This window comes from Suricata suricatta, chromosome 13 (assembly GCF_006229205.1).
Source record: "Suricata suricatta isolate VVHF042 chromosome 13, meerkat_22Aug2017_6uvM2_HiC, whole genome shotgun sequence".
Classification (NCBI taxonomy): Eukaryota; Metazoa; Chordata; class Mammalia; order Carnivora; family Herpestidae; genus Suricata; species Suricata suricatta.
In genome coordinates this window covers 7,268,433-7,285,622 of record NC_043712.1, presented here as the reverse complement: position 1 = coordinate 7,285,622, position 17,190 = coordinate 7,268,433, and the positions used below count along the sequence as shown (strand labels likewise).

Sequence of the window (17,190 nt, the reverse complement as noted above, 5' to 3'; positions counted from 1 at the left end):
CAGCCCACGCCCGCCGGGTCCTAGCGCCGCCGCGCCGCTCTGGGCCAGGCCGGGGAGGCGGGCGGAGCCTGGAGGGGCCGCGGTGGCTCCGCCCCTGGGAGAGGGAGGCGGAGAAGGGTGGTCGGGGGCGACTTTGGGACCCAGCCGCGCTGGCGCGTCGCTTGCTCCTCTGGGCAGCGGGTAGTGACAATGAACACCGCAACAGCCTTCTGGAAACCTTAAGTGTGGGTCGGGCCCAATTCTATCTCGCTTTATTGCCGCCACGACCCGGATGGGGAAACTGAGTCCCGGAGCATACTTCGGCTAGGAACTAGTTGAGTTTCTCTCTGGGCTCCCCTACCCAGGACCTCCAGAGCCCTGCATCCAGTAGTCACTGTGGGTGAACTCAGGGGTCCTCCCTTGGAGTCAAGTCCAGCTGTGTGCCACCTACCAGCTGTTGGGTCGTGGCACATTACTTACCATTCCTCTGCCTCTGGAAAATAGGAAGAACAGCCCCATAGGGTATTGTAAGGATTCAAAATGTTATGTTACTTCTAATCGTTGCTGGGGTATACGTGACATCATTTCATGTGACAGCGAAAAATAACGATTTAAGTAGCCATTCTAGGAGCCTGGTTAGCTAAACAAAGGCACAGCCCTGTTAAAATGGATGGGGCAGGGTTCCTATGTACTGACAGGAGGAAATGTCCAGGATATTTACAGGCTGTTTAAGTGAAGAAAGCAAGTTAAAGTTAAGCTAATCATTCTCGAAAAGGAAATTGTAAAACTTTTGCTTTCCACTCCTGGCTGTGTAGTCTGGAGAAATCCTTACACGTGTACACAACAAAATCCTGAACGGCAGTGCTTGAAATAACACAAAACTGGAAACAGCCCATATATGCATCAACAGGCGAACGGATTTGTTTCCTTCGCAGTATGTGGATGTGGAATATTATACAGCAGGGGAAATGGTGACATGGATGGGTTTTAGAGACACGAGCAGTGAAAAAGACAAGTCCCAGAAGACAAATAAAACTACACACAATATTGTTTAAGCATATAGCTGGCAGCAGGCCACCTCTCCTCACCAGGAATGTGTTCAGCTTTTGCCCCTCCGAACGATCAAAGTTTTACAAGCCAAAGTCAAGAACACAGTTGCCTCTGTGGGGTAGGCAGGGACGCAGGAGAGGGGAGGGGAGGAAACACAGAAGTAGGCATTTCTAGTACCACTCTGGTCTCTAAGTGGGACACAGGTTCAAGAGGTTCACTATATTGTTATGTTTTACAATTTACAAGAATGATCTATGCCACCATTTGTATGTATAACAGTAATCGAAAGATGAAAAAAAGAGGGACGCCTGCATGGCTCCGTCGGTTCAGTGTCTGACTCTTGATTTTGGCTTGAGTCATGATCTCACAGTTCATGTGATTGAGTCCTGAGTAGGGCTCTCTGTGCTGAGCCTGCTTGGGATTCTCTCTCTGCCCCTCCCCTGTTTGTGCTGGCAGGCGCCCCCCCTCTCAAAAATAAACAATCTTTTAAAAAAAGCACTAAAAAAGTGAAAAAAAGAGGAAAGAGATAAATCAAATTAAAATAAGGAGACATTTTTTGCCTATCAGAGATTAAAGTGTTAAGAGTGGTTATTTCCGGAACGATGAGATTAGGAGCTGGGTTTTTTTTTTTTTTTTGGCTTAAACTGTATTTTCCAGAAATTTTAAGATTAATAGTCACAATGTTTTTATATTTAAAAACTGAGTTTTAGGGGCGCCTGGATGGCTCAGTCACTTAAACCTCCAACTTCAGCTCAGGTCATGATCTCATGTTCATGGGTTTGAGCCCCGTGTTGGGCTCTGTGCTGACAGCTCAGAGCATGGAGCCTGATTCTGATTCTGTGTGTGTGTCTCTCTCTCTGCCCCTCCCCATTCATGCTCTGTCTCTCTCTGTCTCAAAAAGAAATAAACATTTTTTGAAAATTAAAAAAAATAAAAACTGAGTTTAAACTGATAAAAAATGAACTGGATTATAACATGATTCCTTTAAAAAAAAAATACAGCTATCGAGGTGCCTGGGTGGCTCAGTCGGTTAAGCATCCGACTTGGGCTCAGGTCATAATTTCGTAGTTTGTGGGTTCGAGTCCTACGTCGGGCTCTGTGCTGACAGCTCAGAGCCTGGAGACTGCTTCAGAGTCTGTGTCTCCCTTTCTCTGCCCCTCCCCTGCTTGCGGTCTATGTCTCTCGAAAACAAACATTAAAAGTTTTTTTTTTTTATTAGAGCAGTCACAGGAAATTATTCTCTGGTGGAGATATTTGTACACTTAGAATCATAAACCTCTTTTTTTAAATTTTTTTAACGTTTTATTTTTATTTTTGATACAGAGAGAGACAGAGCATGAGAGGGGGAGGGGCAGAGAGAGAAGGAGACACACAACCAGAAGCAGGCTCCAGGCTCTGAGCTAGCTGTCAGCACAGAGCCTGACGTGGGGCTCGAACCCATGAATGTGAGATCTGACCTGAGCCGAAGTCGGAGGCTCAACCGGCTGAGCCACCCAGGCGCCCCAAAAGTTTTTTTAAAAAAATACAACTATCCATGACTATATATTTGTAAATGTACACAGAAAGTCTGGAAGAATCCACACTGGGCTATTGGCAGTAGTTTTCCCCTGGAGAATGGATGTGAGGCAGGAAGGGCGGATGCCACCTTCATAAGCTCCATAAAGTTCTAGGATGTTTACATCGGACTCACTTGTTAATACCACTTCGTTTTAAATTAAAACCAAAGGGGAGGGGGGCGTGCCCAAGGTCCTTCCTCCAGGCTGCACAGACACCGTGGGGAGGGCCAAGGGTGGGTTGGAGGCCTGTGGCCCCTCCGGCCTCCACCTCCATCCGCTTCCTGAGCCCCACCCCTCTTGGGCCACCAGCCCTCACCCCATCAGCGGCAGGACGGAAAACCACTGGGCGGGAGCAGGGCTGCGAGGTGGGAAGCCTGATGTTGGGGGTTTGGAGAACAGGAGCCCTTTGCTCAAAGTCACCCCGCACATTAGAGCCTCTACCAGATGTGGGGGCATCCTGTCCCCCCATCTTCTTCCTGCCCCAGGCAGGTGACGGACTGGGGAGATCAGCGCGTGCAGGAAGCAGTTCCCGGAGCAAATCCGGACCTGGAGCTCCCCCCTCAGGCCTGCAGGGCCCAGGCTTCTTCCAGGAAGCTCTGCTTCAGGGCTGGCTTCCCTTTCCCGGGCCCCAAAAAGAACAAGCTCTCTCCTGTGGTAAGCACTTTGCAGATATACCTCATTGGGTCCTTAAAATAACCTATGAAATGGGTACTACTCTCCAGGTGGAGAAAGTGCCACTTGGGGAGGGCACAGGTGCCCAGGCTGAGATTCTCCAGGGGCCTGTCTGCTGAGTAACCACAAGTCCTTCTGCCCCGAAGCCCAAGGCCTGCCCCACGCGCACAGCAGGGCTTTCATGGACGGGCAGCCACAGCCGGTTCTGGTGCTGTTCTCCAACTCTGCCCAGAGCTGGTCCTCCCCACGGAGCTGCCCATCCACGGTCTGGGGGAGACTGGCCTCCGCTTCAGGCCTTCTTGTCCCAGGGTGGGGGTCCTGAGCGCCCCCACCTTCCCATCTTACCCCTTAGCAATCTTGGCCCTGTGAGGACTTTTCCCTTCTGCAGGGCCCTGGGAAGAGCTCTCAGACTTCCTCGCCTGCCCGCCCAGCTCCCAATTTACAGACTCAAACCAAGGCCCAGAGAGGGGCCGAGATTGCTCAGGTGTCTCCCTCCTGGGTCCTGGGCACAGCCAGTGTGGGAGCCAAGCCTGGGAACTACAGCCTCTCTCCCTCTGGACAGAGAAGGAGCCCAAGGGAAGGGCCTCTAGAGGAGAGGCCAGTGAGGGGCTCCAGGGGGTGTGGGCCTGCACACACGGGCTGTCCCCAAGCGTGTGTTCCCAAGGCCTGGGTAGTGGGTCTGGAAGCAGGAAGTAGCTGGCCCCAAGTTGCTGCTGAGAGGAGAGGCCCCTTAAGACACCTCCAGGCTATGAGGCTCACCTGTTCTCCTCTGACCTCAGGAGGAAGTAGATGGGTCCCCTGCAGGCCTGCTGAGGGGACAAAGGAGCAGGGGTGGGGACAGGAAAACAGAGCCCCGAAGAGGGCTGCAGACCACTGGGCCCCGCTCCGCCACACTCCTCAGAGCTGGGAGGAAGGTCCTGCCCCCAACTCACCTCCCGGAAGTTGCTGGAACTGCAGTGGCGGAGAAGAGGCCTCCTCGGAGAGCCTTCAGCAGGCCCAGAACCAGCCAACAGAACAGCCAGGGGTCATTCTCTTTGGCCCGAAGTAGCTGGTGGATGGTGCCTGCCAGGTCGCCACCCCAGAAAGACACATTATTTAGGCCAACCCAGCAATAAATGCCAGGACCAGGACAGAGGCTCCTCTGTGCCCTGTGCCCAGGGGCTGAGCCAGCATCTCCGGAGGGATGGAGGAGGAGGAGGAGGCGGCGACCTCTTGGAAGGGGCATGAGTTCAAATCTCCTCAGAAACAGCAGACTCAGGTCCTTGGACAAGACTGTGGGCAGGGAGGCAGCTGGTGGGGGCCAAGGAGGGGAGGGCTGAGTGATCAAGGGAGATCCCGTTGAAAATGATATGTCCCACATATCAAGTGCCATCCTTGGGACCACCTCTGAATTCATACAATCCCATGAGGTAGGGACTCCCTTTTTTTTTTTTTTTAAAGTAGGCTCCATGCCTACCTGGGGCTTGAACTCACAACCCCGGTATCAAGAGTTGCATGTTCTACCAAATGAGCCAGCCAAGCGCCCCAATAAGGACTCCTTTAATACCTTTTACAGATGAGGAAACTGAGGCCAAGAGAAAGGCACTAATCTGCCAGGGTCCCATGGTAGGAACCCGAGGGAGGCCAGATCTCATTCCAGAGCCCCCCTCTGAGCCTGGAGGTTCCCCCACGCACCCTCTGCCTGCCAGGTTACATCCCACCCTTACCTCTGCCCAGTAACTGCTCAGAGCCACTGGCCACTGCCCGGAGTCCGGCTGTCAGCCTGCTCCTCTCTACTTCTCCAGTTCAGGGCTCCCCCCCGTTCCTCCCACACTTGCAGAGCCTTCTGGGCCTGCCTGGCATGGGGGCGGGGAAGGCAGGCCCAGAAGGCAGTGCTGTGGGCCAGGGGCCAGGGCTCCAGGCTCTCCTGAGAAGGCTGGGGGCACCAGGGGGAGTGTGCTGGTCACCCAGACTCCCTGCCACATGGTCTGTGGGGTGCAGCGCGAAAGGAAAGTGTGCAGCCCCTCATGGAAAAACACTATTAAGAATTTCGGGTTGACAATAGCACAGCATTACGCTAAGCACAAGACCCTGAACGACTGCACAAGTCACATGCCCATGAACTGGGGCTTGGGGAGCTAGAACCCCAGGGCTCCTTCATCCCAGCCAAGAGCCTGAGGTCCTGGTTCTCCAGATGAAGGAAGGAGGGAAGGAAGGAGGAAGGAAGGAAGGGAAGAAAGGGACAGGAAAAAGGGAGGGAGGGGTAGTTAAGTACTTTCGTGGGCTCTTCCCCCCCCCAGGGCTCAGGCACTAGGGCTCCTGGCTCTCCGACCTGGGACTGCATCCTGGCTCAGCCAAGCAGCTTCTTATCTGTAAGGTGCTCTAATTCCAGCCCTCCCCCCCCCCAGGGGGCCTGCAGGCCCTTGCTCATTGGCCCTTGTTATTTACCAGTGAGTCTGCTTTTCCCACCTTACAGGTGAGGAAACTGAAGCTCAGAGACGGAAAGCCAGGGGGTGCCCTCTGCCTCCCTTTCTTGCGCGCTGTGACCAACTTCAGAGTTAACAGGGATTTCACTGGCAAGATCCTTGGAATTTAACCCATGGACCAGGGAGGTGACATGAGGTACAGCAATTTCCTTAACACCCTGAGTCATTTCCTCCCGAGCTGTTGGGAGCTATCTGAACTCACTGGTTCAGTGAAAATTCCTGGCCAGGGTATGGCAAGTTTGCACGGTCTCCTGCCCCCAGACAGCTACCAAAATCTATCCTCTTGTAACTTTCATTTCTGCTTGGGCACCAAATCTCGGAGTACTTTGCTGATTAGTGTCAGGAGCAGTCTGTCCCCCTGCCCTGTCCCTGAGGCATTATTGCACCTGGTCAGGGAAAAGATGAGCAAACTAGATACACCCTAATGTGACTAAGGCAAGCAATATATACTTTTCCTCCTAGCTGAGCAATTAACTGATAACTGACTACTTTCTGGGCCTGGACAGTGTTGCAAAAGTTACTGCAATAAAATGTATCAATTGTCTTTGGGACTGTGAGAGCAGGCATTATGTCTCCTGGGAATCCTGTTTTTCTGGGAAATTTTCTCTTAGAGTTATAAACAGCCTAATGACCCTTACTCATAAAAAACTGACCTTTATTAAATAATGCTGTTTGCCACTTGGCTAAAGGTTGCTTCCTTAGGGCTATAGCTGAGGTTTTGTAAAAATACCTGCCTTTCCCTTATAAGAGCATCAGTGCCTGTAGCTAAGTTTTTTTTATGACAATCATTACTACTAGAATTGTAACTTCTGCAGAACCCATGTCCTAGAAAGTTGTAAAAACTATCTATGAGAAATCATTTACTGCTCTTTCTGCTCCTTGTACCTTTCACCATAAATAAAGCTAGAGAATCAGAGCAGAGACGCCTGCCTGGTGATCAGAAAGAAACTCGAGGCTCCCTCACTCTCTCTCACCAACACCGTCCATCCTTCAGGGAACCCTGGACCTGCTGGAGCTGGATTCTGGCACTGAGCCCTAGACTCTCCTCCCACTGGGACAGGACAAGGGGTACCCTGGACGCTGCTGAATTGGGGCATTCTGTGAGCCAAGTGCAGCCGGGGAGCCAGACTTCCGGGCCTGGCTGGGAAGCAGGTAGGCTCCTGGGGAAGAGACACATGAGCGGATTAACTGCCAACAGTCCAGCCGGCTATGGGCCTGTGGAGGGGCCCCAGGACCCAGCCTGCCCTCAAGTCCACAGGTTATGGGGTATGGCAGGAAGAGGAGCCCCAATCCCCACCCCCAGACACATGACCACACTTCAGGCACGTTTCCAGAAAACATAGGTTTACCCGTACACTCCAGAGGTGGTCCTGGCAGTCACAGTTCAAAGGCCCCTTCGCCCAATGAACTCCAAGCTCCAGCCTGGGAAATGTGGCACCAAAGGCAGGTGGAGGGGGGACCGTGAAGAAGGACCAGGGCTACTGAAAGATCGAAGATCACGATGCTGGTGAATGGGGGACCATCAGCCCCCGGGGCAAAGGCCACTGGACAGACCCACAGGAGGGGGATGAACCGCAAAATGAAAATTTGGGTTACTCAGGGAGTGGGATGCAGAGGAGGGCTGCAAAGGTCCCCACAGTCTTCCTCCTCTCCCCCTCAAGTCTGGAGGCCTAAGATAGCTCCAAGTGTCCCCAGGGTAGGGCAAGAAGGGACCGCAGGTCCACTAGGCATGTGGCAGGAGACAGGATCCATAAATTAAATGGAGTGTGAACAGAGGCCCGGCGGAGGCACTGCGGCTGGCTAGGCGATGGGGCTACTGGGTCCTCCACGATGGGTGGGCGAACACAATGGGCCTCTTCTTGGCCCAGCGGGAGAACACGGCCTTCTCAGTGATGAAGCGGTGGGCGCTGCGGGGCGCCCGCTCGTGGGCCAGGTACATCTGACACTCGTCCAGCCGGCCCTTCTCAAAGTAGTGGTAAGGCACTGAGGGGTGGCTCTCCTCCCTGGGGTGAGGAAGAGGGACAGGGGTGGGCCACCGAAGCTCGCCCGCCTCCCGCCACACTGTGCCACCTGCCATGACCACCCCCTCACTAGGGACTCCCCTGGCGTACCCCCCAGGCCTGGTCCTGGGGAAGGTCAGGACAGACAGGGGAGGAGCAGGGCAGCCCAAAGGGCCAGGACCCTAGTTCTGCCTCTCGCAAGCTGGCCGACTCCGCACTGGAGACAGACTCTGGGAGCCTAAATAACCCGTCTGTAAAATGCAGATGGTCACCCGAGCCCACGGGTCAAAAGAGACGGGAGCCTACAAAGCGCCTTGTGGGTCCTGGGCTTCCGGTGAGGGTCCCGTCAGTGCCTGTGGCCACACACCCATCCCCCAGCCATCGGCACCGTGCACACTGGCGGGCTGGCCAGGCGCCGTGGCAGAGGGCACGCGGCCTGTCATCTGGGTCACATGCTCATCAAGCAAGCTCCAAGAGAACAGAAGATAAAGACCCGGGGCCTGTTCTGCCCGTTCTGCACATGTCACTTACAACAACACCGGGATATTATTAAGATCAAAGGCAGCAGCTTAGATGCAAAGGATCAGCTGGTGCCTGGTGATGCCCTTCTGAGCACTTTGGTAGATTATTCTCTCTCTAAATGTTTCTACCACCTTCTGGGGAAGGTGTGATTATTCTCTCTTTTACGCCTGGGGAAATGGAGGCCCTGGGCGGGGGTGTGACCAATGAGGCTGGGCTCCTTCTCACCAGGCACCAGCCCCAAGGGGTGTCTGAACCACAGCCGCCCACTGGGGAGCCCACGCACCCCGTGCCCCACAGCTCCCCCAGCGTGAGGCCAGGACAGGGGGCCCACAGTCCTCCCTAACCCGGCCTGTCCTCCCGCCCAGGACCCGGCTGGCCTGACCTGCAGTAGCTGTCGCTGACCATCCCGTAGACCACGATCTCCTCGCACAGCTCCAGGGCCAGGATCATGGTGAACCAGCCGGTGCTGAGGAAGGAGCCCGACTGTCTCCTGGCAAGGAGGGGCACGGTCAGCTCAGCCGCACCCCCCCCGCCCCCCAACTCGAGTCGGAGCAAGGGGCTATGCAGCAGGCCCAGCCTCGGCTCTCTCCGGGCACAGCGTTGGTTACCTCCCAGCCAAAGGCCCTCACCTTGACCCCGACAGAGGGGCCCCTGGGGGAGCCTGGGGAGGGGACAGAGCCAGCCCAAGATCAGCGGTGGGGAATAGGGGGAGCTGGATGCAAACCCAGGCTTATTCAGCCCCTTACCACCCAAACGGGGCTGGAGCAAACCCCCAGATGACCGTGTGAGGCCACAGCACGGTGGTTGAAAGCGGGCGAGACCGCTGTCTGAATTCACTTGGTCTTCAACTCAAACCCTAAATCTGCTCTAGGGAATCAAGGTTGCTCACAAACCTGTCCGAGCCTCACGGACCCATCTGTAAAATGGGGAGAGTTATACGGGTAGTCGTGGGGAGGGAACACCGTCAGCTCAGCACCTCCCCCAGGCCCCCACACCCAGCTGGGTGCAAGGGACTGGGTGGGGAGCCCAGGCCTCAACTTTCTCAATGCACCAGCGCTGGCTATCCTCCCAGACGAGGGCCACTCACCTCCACCTTGACAGAAGGGTTATGGGGTGGCTCACTCTTTCAAACTGTGTGGCCAGGAAGTGCCACTAACATTCTCAAGGGAGGGCCAGGACTGCTGAGACAACGAGAAGACAAAGGAAGGGGACAAAAAATGACAGGCAGGGAGGTGCACCTTCAGACGGGGTGGTCATGGAGGGCTTCTCTGAGGAGGTGACATCCCATCTGGATGGGATGAAGGAGCAAGGAGTCAGTCATGGGGAGACATGAGAGAAGAACATTCTAGATGGAGGGAAAACACACATACAGCCTGCAGGTGTATGAGCCAGTAGAGACGTCCGAGGAAGCCCGATGGCTGGGGCAGGTTGAGTGAAGGGAGATGATGAGATCACGGAGGCAGCCTCATACGAGGCTAATAGGCCAGGGGAGGGGAGGGACAAGAGCCTGGACTTTATTCTTCACGTGAAGTGAGCCTGCTCTCAGGTTGAGGGCGGTTGGCACTCAGACTCAGGGGCCAAGAGTGGCAACAGCAAGGGGGTGCTGCAAGAGACGCACAGGCTGGGGGTAGTGGTGGACGGTGGCTTAGGTGGCCCCTGAGGACACAGGAGTCAAGAGCCCACTATATGCTGCAGGTAACGTAATGAAAGGAGACGGGCGGGTGCAAAGCCCAAGTTTCTGGCTGGGAAACTGGAGGCCCTCGGCGGGGTCAGGGGAGGAGCTGGTGGGAGGAGCCAGTGTGGGGAGGAGCAGAGGGCGGGGCGGGGGGGGGTGGCAGAATCTGGGTGTGAGATAAAATCCGCAACTCAGAGGGCTTAAGGCAGCGCCTGGTCATGAAGAGGGCTGTTACCACCATAAACTGTTGCTCCTGTCATCCGGCAAGGACTTGAGGGGCCAACTCAGATCTCAGAGAGCATCCCCTCCAGAGAGAAGGGCCCCGACACCGCTTCCCTCGGCAGTGCTCCCCTACCCTGTGCTTGTCAGGCCCACCTCTCACCGCTGTTGGGGATTATTGATCTACGTGCTAACTCGATGAATGACAGTCCCTCTGATTCTGTCCCCCATCGGAGGCAGGACCACGTCTGCCTCCATCACTGCGGAACCTCAGCGCCTGAGAGAGCAGACCCGTGAAGCGCAAGAAGCTGCGTGAGAAGGCAGGTCCCCAGCCGGCGTGGGGGCCCCCGCGGGCAGGCCTCAGGCTCACCGGTTCTTGCCCGTCTCGTCCTGGAAGACCTGGTCGCAGTAGGCCATCATGCGCTCGGTGAAGGTGTAAATCTGCAGGCCTGGGTACATCTGGGTGAGCTGCAGCAGTGTGCGGTAGGTGCGGCCGCCCAGCGCCCGGTCCATGTGCCTGCCCTGGCCCCACACCACGTAGAGCGTGTCGCGAGCGTGCTGGAAGTAGTGTGAGTAGTTGCGCAGCAGCAGGGGCACTGTCGTGTGCGAGACGACACGCAGGGTGCTGCGCCGGCCCACGTCCGCCTCGAAGCCCACGGTGGGCGCCTGGTTCATGCGCAGGACGCACTCGGCGCGGTCGATCTCGGCGCCCAGGCCTGAGCCCAGCATCTGGCCCGAGCTGGACACCACCGCACAGCTACGGCATGGTTCTCGGACCAGCGGCTGCAGGGAGAGGCGGGGAGGAAGGCGTGAGCACGCAGCTCCCACGTCCCTGCCCCTCCAGCCTGCAACAGCCACTGACTTCACTGATCCGTATCAGCTGCAAGTACATCAACCCATGTGGCAGATAAGGAAATCGAGGCTGGCCCGGTGGTGGTGGCATGACTTTCCTCCAGTCATATGGAGAGGCAAGTGGCAGGGCTGAGACTCTGTGTTCAGAGCCCCATCCTTCCTCATCAGCCACATTCATGTCCCTTTTCCTGATTGCTGAAGCCCTAATATGCCCTCCATCATGGGTTCTTTATTACGGTTACATGAGCAAATATTTATAAAGCACTTAAAGCAGTGCCTTGCACAGACTGGGACTGGGTGTCATATACGTGCTTGTTAAGTAAACATGAACTTCAGCTCTTCACAATCACTCGTAGGCCACTCCCTCCTCTGACTGAGCCCCACTCATGTTACGCCCGGTTTATAAGTAAAAGCAGGGTCTTAAATGCCAAAACATGGAGAACCTCTGGCTCTGAGGCTGAATCCTGGTTCTGCCACTTCCTCTGTCTCTCTGAGCCTCGATTTCCTCATCTGTCAAATGGGGATGAAAATAGCATTTACTTGACCAGCTTGTGAGGACTCAATTAAAAATGCCTGGAGGTGGGGTGCCTGGGTGGCTCAGCGGGTTAGGTGTCCGACTTCGGTTCAGGTCATGATCTCACGGTTCATGGGTTTGAACCCCGCATCGGGCTCTGTGCTGACAGCTCAGAGCCTGAAGCCTGTCTTCAGATTCTGTGTCTCCCTCTCTCTCTGACCCTTCCTTGCTCATGTTGTCTCTCTCTCTCTCTCTCTCAAAAATAAATAAAAACATTAAAAAAAATTTTTTTAATGCCTGGGGCGGGGCACCTGGATGGCTCAGTCGGTTGATCATCTGGCTCTTAATTTCAGCTCTTCAGCTCATGATTCCAAGGTGTGGGATCAGGCCCCTGAGTCGGGCTTTGCACTGAGTGTGGGGTCTGCTTGAGATTCGACCTCTCTCTCTCAGCCCGTCTCCCCCACTCAAGTTCACACACTTTCTGTCTTATAAAAATAATAAAATAAAATAGGGGCACCTGGGTGGCTCTGATGGTTAAGCATCTGACTTCAGTTCAGGTCATGATCTCACGGCTTGTGGGTTCGAGCCCCACATCGGGCTCTGTGCTGACAGCTCAGAGCCTGGAGCCTGCTTCCAGTTCTGTGTCTCCTTCTCTCTCTGTCCCTCCCCCTGCTCGTACTCTGTCCACCTTTCTCTCTCAAAAATAAACAAATATTTAAAAAATGTTTTTAAAATAAAATAAAATAAAGTTGCCTGGAGAGTAATTAGCCCAGACCCAGAGAACAGTGAGGGGCCAACCGCCATCTCATTGTCTCCTGAGAAACAGAAGCTGAGCCAACTTGTCTCCAAATGTTCAGGGGCGGTCAGGGCTCCCAGAAGGACTTGCTCCCCACCCCATGTCTCCATACCCTCCCGAGAGGACACGGGTTTACAATGGTCTGTATTTTTCTCTGAGATATTTTATATCTAACCTAATGTTGATTGAGGGACTCATAGGCCCATTTTCCATGTCTCCGAAAGACAGCAAGGTTTCTTTATTCTGCCCACAGTTTCAGCCTGTCTTGGCAACAGCGGTCTCTTCAGATCTGAGGTCACCACTAGCCTCAGGGGATATGCTGCCTGTCCCACGCAAAGGCTTTAAAGTATTTAATTGCAATCAGGTTTTTTTCTGATATTCAAAACCTGGATTTCCGGCTTCTCTTAAGAAACCCAGAGGATCTGGCTTCCTTGAGGCCACATCTGCATGAGCTCAAGTGTCTGAAATAGACACTGGCCCCACCACAGAAGGTGTGACAGCATCTGCCCAGCCCAGCTCATCTCTTGTCCCATGTGGCCAAAGCCCCCTTGGGTCTGCATCTTTTTTTTTTTAATGTTTTTTATTTATTTTTGAGAGACAGAGGGAGGCAGTGCAAGCCGGGGAGGGTCAGAGAGAGAGGGAGACACAGATTCTGAAGCAGGCTCCAGGCTCTGAGCTAGCTGTCAGCACAGAGCCCGACGCAGGGCTCGAACCCATGAACCGTGGTATCATGCCCTGAGCGGAAGTCAGATGCTTAACCGTCAGAGAGCCACCCAGGCGCCCGGGTCTGCATCTTGATCAAACATTTATATAGCACGTGCCGTGAACTCTGTCCACGGGATCACCCAGTTAGATCTGTGCAGCAGCTCTACAGAGAGAGAAACTACAAGATCGCCTCTTTCCGATGAGGAGGCAGCCAATCCTCAACCTCTGAGGAGGACTCAGAAATTAAGGCCTAAAATATGTCTCCTCCCAGCCAGGGTCCCTGAATATGCCTCCCTCTGAGCTTTGTGCTCAGAGAACCATCAGACTCAGAACCGGGAGCTTTCTGTGCTGGGTATCAGCGTGGATGCCTTTGAGAAAGCTATGACAGTGGGTGGGGGTGGCGGGCACCGAAATCAGGGTGAGGGATATAAAGTACTCCAACCCACACTTGCAGAGCAAGCATGAGGAGGGGGCGTCATGGGGGCGGGGCCAAAGCTGCCTCATCACCCCTGAGCCCCAGCATCCCTGTAGCCCCAGGAGAGCCCCAGTCGTGTCTGGGGCTGACACGACTCTTCTCTGTCATCTCTGTCCCCAGCAGCCATCATCGGCACAAGGCAGGGCACATCCAAGGCACCAAATACACACCTGCCGAATGAATGGATTCTGTGCAAACATAGTTATATCTAAAGAGAGGAGCACCTGGGGGGCTCAGGCAGTTATGCATCAGACTTCAGCTCAGGTCATAATCTCGCGGTTCATGGATTCGAGCCCTGCGTTGAGCTCTGTGCTGACAGCTCAGAGCCTGGAGCCTGCTTCCGAGTCTGTGTCTCCCTCCCTCTGCCCCTCCCCCACTTTACACTCTGTCTCTGTCTCTCTCTCTCAAAAATAAATAGACATTAAAAAAAAAAAAAAAAGATACACAGAATGACGCACAGATCACCACGAGAGGGTGGTGTCTGTCTCCCCCACTGAACTGGGAGCTCCAGGTGGCCAGCCACCCCAGCTGACTAACCTACTTCACCTCCAGCACCCAGCTGAGAGCAGCCAGACAGTATTTGTTGAGTTAAAAAACAAACAAACAAACAAACAAACAAACATTTCTGGAGCATCTGGGTGGCTCAGTTGGTTGAGTGTCCATCCGACTTGTGACTTTGGCTCAAGTCACAATCCCAGGGTGGTGGAATGGAGCCCCATGTCGGGCTCCAGGCTGAGTGTGGAGCCTGCTTAAGATTCTTTCACCCTCTCCCTCTGCCCCCCTCCCTGCTCATGTTCACTCTCTTTCTCTCTCTCAAAAAATTTTTCAAAAAATTTTTAAAACCCACTTCCTCTTAGAACTTGGGGCTCATAGAGGTGGAGCACCTGCTCAATGTCACACAGCCGGTGAGCAGAGGAGCCAAGACTGGGGTCCAGGCTGGCCTGGCATGAGTCTGGCTCTCACACCCAGAGTTGGGGGCACCCAGGCCAGCCTGTCTCGACATGTCCGGTCAGCTCACCTTCCCGTCTGGCACACTGCTGTATCCGCTGAAGTGCAGGGGCCCGGGCACGGTGGGCCTGGAGTTGGTGGGCAGGTGGGGGTCCAGGCAGGGGGCCAGGCAGAAGGACAGGCAGGCCCAGCAGCACAGCAGGATGTAGGCAGCAGAGAAGCCCAAGGAGCACAGGATGACAAGCAGGAGCCGACCCTGGGGGAGACAGCAGTCACGGGGTGTTGGGGGGCCTCCTAAAAGCTTATGCTGGGGTGCTGTGCTCCAGCCTTGGAGCCCCGGAGACAAGCCCTATTACTCTCCCCGTGTCCTAGAGAAGGGATCTGGAGTGAAAACTCAAGGCTACACTGCAAGGAAACAGCAGGACGGAGCCTCCAACCCGGGCTGCAGAGCCCATGCTCCTACCCAGAAGCCCAGGCGCCCTCGAAGCCCTGGGAATGGCTCTCCAGCCCTCGGGGCCTGCTTCCTCCTCCAGCACCTGTGAGCTCACCCTGTGGCCAGCGGTGACAGTGCTCCGTGGACTGTAACATGGTGCACAGAAGAAGAGAGCACACCAGACCTTGGACTGGGGCCACCGGGGTGCCCATCCCCTGTCCCCTCCCCCCAGCTAACTTGTGACTGACCGTCCCCCTGACTGATGATCCTGGTTGGGATCGGCGGCCCAGGTGAGTAAGGCAGAAAGCAGAAAGGGAAGTGTCACTCAAGAAATTGTTTCAATAACCAGAAGCTGCTGTTCAGACTCCCACCTCCAGAAAACAGGAGTCAAAGGCCATGTGAACCAAGAGGCCCCCGGAGGCCCCTGGCCCTCTTCGTGAGTGCCCCCACCATGCCTTCCAAGGAGGAAGGCCTGATGGGGGCACGACGGGGGGCTGCCATCGTGTGCTGGGCCACCCTGGTCACCTGTGTCTCTTTGGGCTCTAATACTCTCCCAGCCCGCCCAAGGCAGAGGTCCCTCAGCTGGCCCCCCAAAACCACCTAGCCGCTGCCTGATACTCTGAAAACCAGAGGTCGGAAAGCACCCCCCCTCTTCCCAGGGCATATCCTGCCAGAGGCCCACCCTTCTCTACCCACAAGCCACATCAGCTTCTAAAAATAAATCTCTCTGTGGCCAGCTGTGCGGGGGAGGGGGTCCGGCCCCTGAGGCCTCAGGCTCTGCCTGGCATCTGGTCCCCTGCCCACAAGGGACCCAGAGACCTGGATTCAGGCAGTGGTGGTGGACTCCCCCGCCCCCAGCATCCAGGGCCCTCTCTCCCAACGAGAGGCTCCTAAATAAAGTTGAGAGCAGCCAAACTGAACTTTCATGCCATATCCCCCTCCCAGGTGGGTGCCTCACCTGGGTGACCTGGCGGATGCTCACAGGAGGTCGTCCTATGATCTCCGCATTAAGGGGGGGTGGAGTGGGGGTGGAGCCACATGAGGTACAGAGACCAGAGAGGGAACACCACTTGCCTGAAGCCACACAGCCTGCCAGATCAGGCAGGGCTTTGAGGCCCGCCCGTCTGCCCTTCTCAGCTCAGGACCCAGTGGGTCAAAAGTGAGTCAGTGTTGGGGTGGGAGAGGCTATGAGGCTGCTGTGCCGGAAGTTCCCCAAGAGCCTTCCTCCTTTCACCACTTACCGGAGCCTTCATGTTGTTGGCGCTGCTCAGGAGCCTGGGGGCTGCTGTTTCCAGGGCTCAGGCAGGGAAGGGATGGCAGCCAGGCACCTGCCAAGATCCGGAAACTCAGAGCTGGGTCCCAGGCCTCTGAGGAAACTGCCCAGCGAAACTGAGGCAGGGGAGGCTGTGGGCCAGGGTCAAGGCATATGGCTTTCGGGACTCAAATGCTTTAAAGTCCCCAAACACCGGACAGCGCTGTCCGAATCCTAAAGGAGCCAGTATCGGGTGACCTTCCGGGAAACCTCACACCAACCCAATCCCCATTGTGCAGATGGGGAAGGAGAGGCAGGGAGGGGGCGCCCTCGGCTCAAGGTCACCCATCGAGTCTCGGTCAGTTAGCACCAGCAGCCTGGAGCCCCGACTGCCTCCCCATCCTTCCTAGCTCGCTGCAGGCGGGAGAAACAGAGAGGCCTGAGGCGGGATAGGACTAGGGATTTCCACCCCATCTCCCAGATTCCACCGCCCCCTCCCCGGGCCGGGCGCTAACCGGACGGGTAGGCTGGGGCGCTCCGGCTGCTCTCGATCCGCTGCTTGGAGCTCCATGGCCCGCAAACCGGGCGGGCCGGGCTGGAAGCCGGAGCCCCGGGGCGGAGGAGGCACCGTGGCCGCGGCTCCTGGAGACTAGAAACCGAACGTGCGCCGCCGGCAGCGGGGGCGGGGCCTGCGGGGACGGGGAGGAGACAGGGGCGCTGGGGGCGGAGCCCGGGCGGCGCGGGGCGGGACCTGCGAGCAAGGCCTGAGCGGCTGGGGAGGGAAGTGCGTGGCTGGCGACGGGGCCTCCGGGATGGGGGCGAGGCCTGCAGGCCGTGGGCGGAGTCGCGGCCCCTGCGTCTCCCCTTCTCTGCCCCAGAGCTTAGCTCCCAAATTCCTGCCGGGGATCGAAGAGAAAGGGCTTTAGGGGGTGTGGGGACCGGGGCGCCTCCGTGGCTGCCTAGCGGTCCGGACTTGGGTTTCTCCGTTTCTGAAATTGGGGGGATGGGTAGGAGAATTAAGCGGGGGCTTCGGGTCGGGCAGCCCTGGGTTTCAAGCCGGTAGGGTCGCCAGGTTTA

At 56.0% G+C, this 17,190-nt stretch overlaps 2 protein-coding genes across 5 annotated transcripts in view; both read right to left on the bottom strand.

Moving 5' to 3' along the window:
* Positions 1-4,694, bottom strand: part of ST6GALNAC6 (ST6 N-acetylgalactosaminide alpha-2,6-sialyltransferase 6) — a 17,335-nt gene extending 12,641 nt beyond the window's left edge. The window contains exon 1 of one of the 4 annotated variants that reach the window (XM_029920219.1): positions 4,190-4,694. In XM_029920219.1, the coding sequence (XP_029776079.1) occupies positions 4,190-4,653 (464 nt within the window). In that variant the 5' untranslated portion in view covers positions 4,654-4,694. The remainder of the gene's footprint in view (positions 1-4,189) is intronic. The other 3 variants (XM_029920218.1, XM_029920216.1, XM_029920208.1) reach the window with 3 other exon arrangements.
* A 2,351-nt stretch (positions 4,695-7,045) lies between these two features.
* On the bottom strand, positions 7,046-16,716 carry ST6GALNAC4 (ST6 N-acetylgalactosaminide alpha-2,6-sialyltransferase 4). Its single transcript, XM_029920878.1, has 6 exons — positions 16,629-16,716; positions 16,103-16,189; positions 14,499-14,684; positions 10,509-10,921; positions 8,627-8,734; positions 7,046-7,725 (listed from the first exon to the last, which is right to left on the bottom strand). The coding sequence occupies exons 2-6, from the start codon at positions 16,112-16,114 to the stop codon at positions 7,536-7,538; spliced, it is 909 nt and encodes a 302-aa protein (XP_029776738.1). The 5' UTR covers positions 16,115-16,189; positions 16,629-16,716; the 3' UTR covers positions 7,046-7,535.
* Between the last annotated feature and the right edge of the window lie 474 nt (positions 16,717-17,190).

Bases quoted from the DNA above. Each gene is read 5' to 3' on its own strand.
- ST6GALNAC4 (XM_029920878.1), bottom strand. The intron at 10,922-14,498 runs GTGAGCTGACCG...CTCTCCCTGCAG, and splicing joins GCAGTGTGCCAGACGGGAAG to CCGCTGGTCCGAGAACCATG. The intron at 7,726-8,626 runs GTCAGGCCAGCC...TCCTCACCCCAG, and splicing joins GTCAGCGACAGCTACTGCAG to GGAGGAGAGCCACCCCTCAG.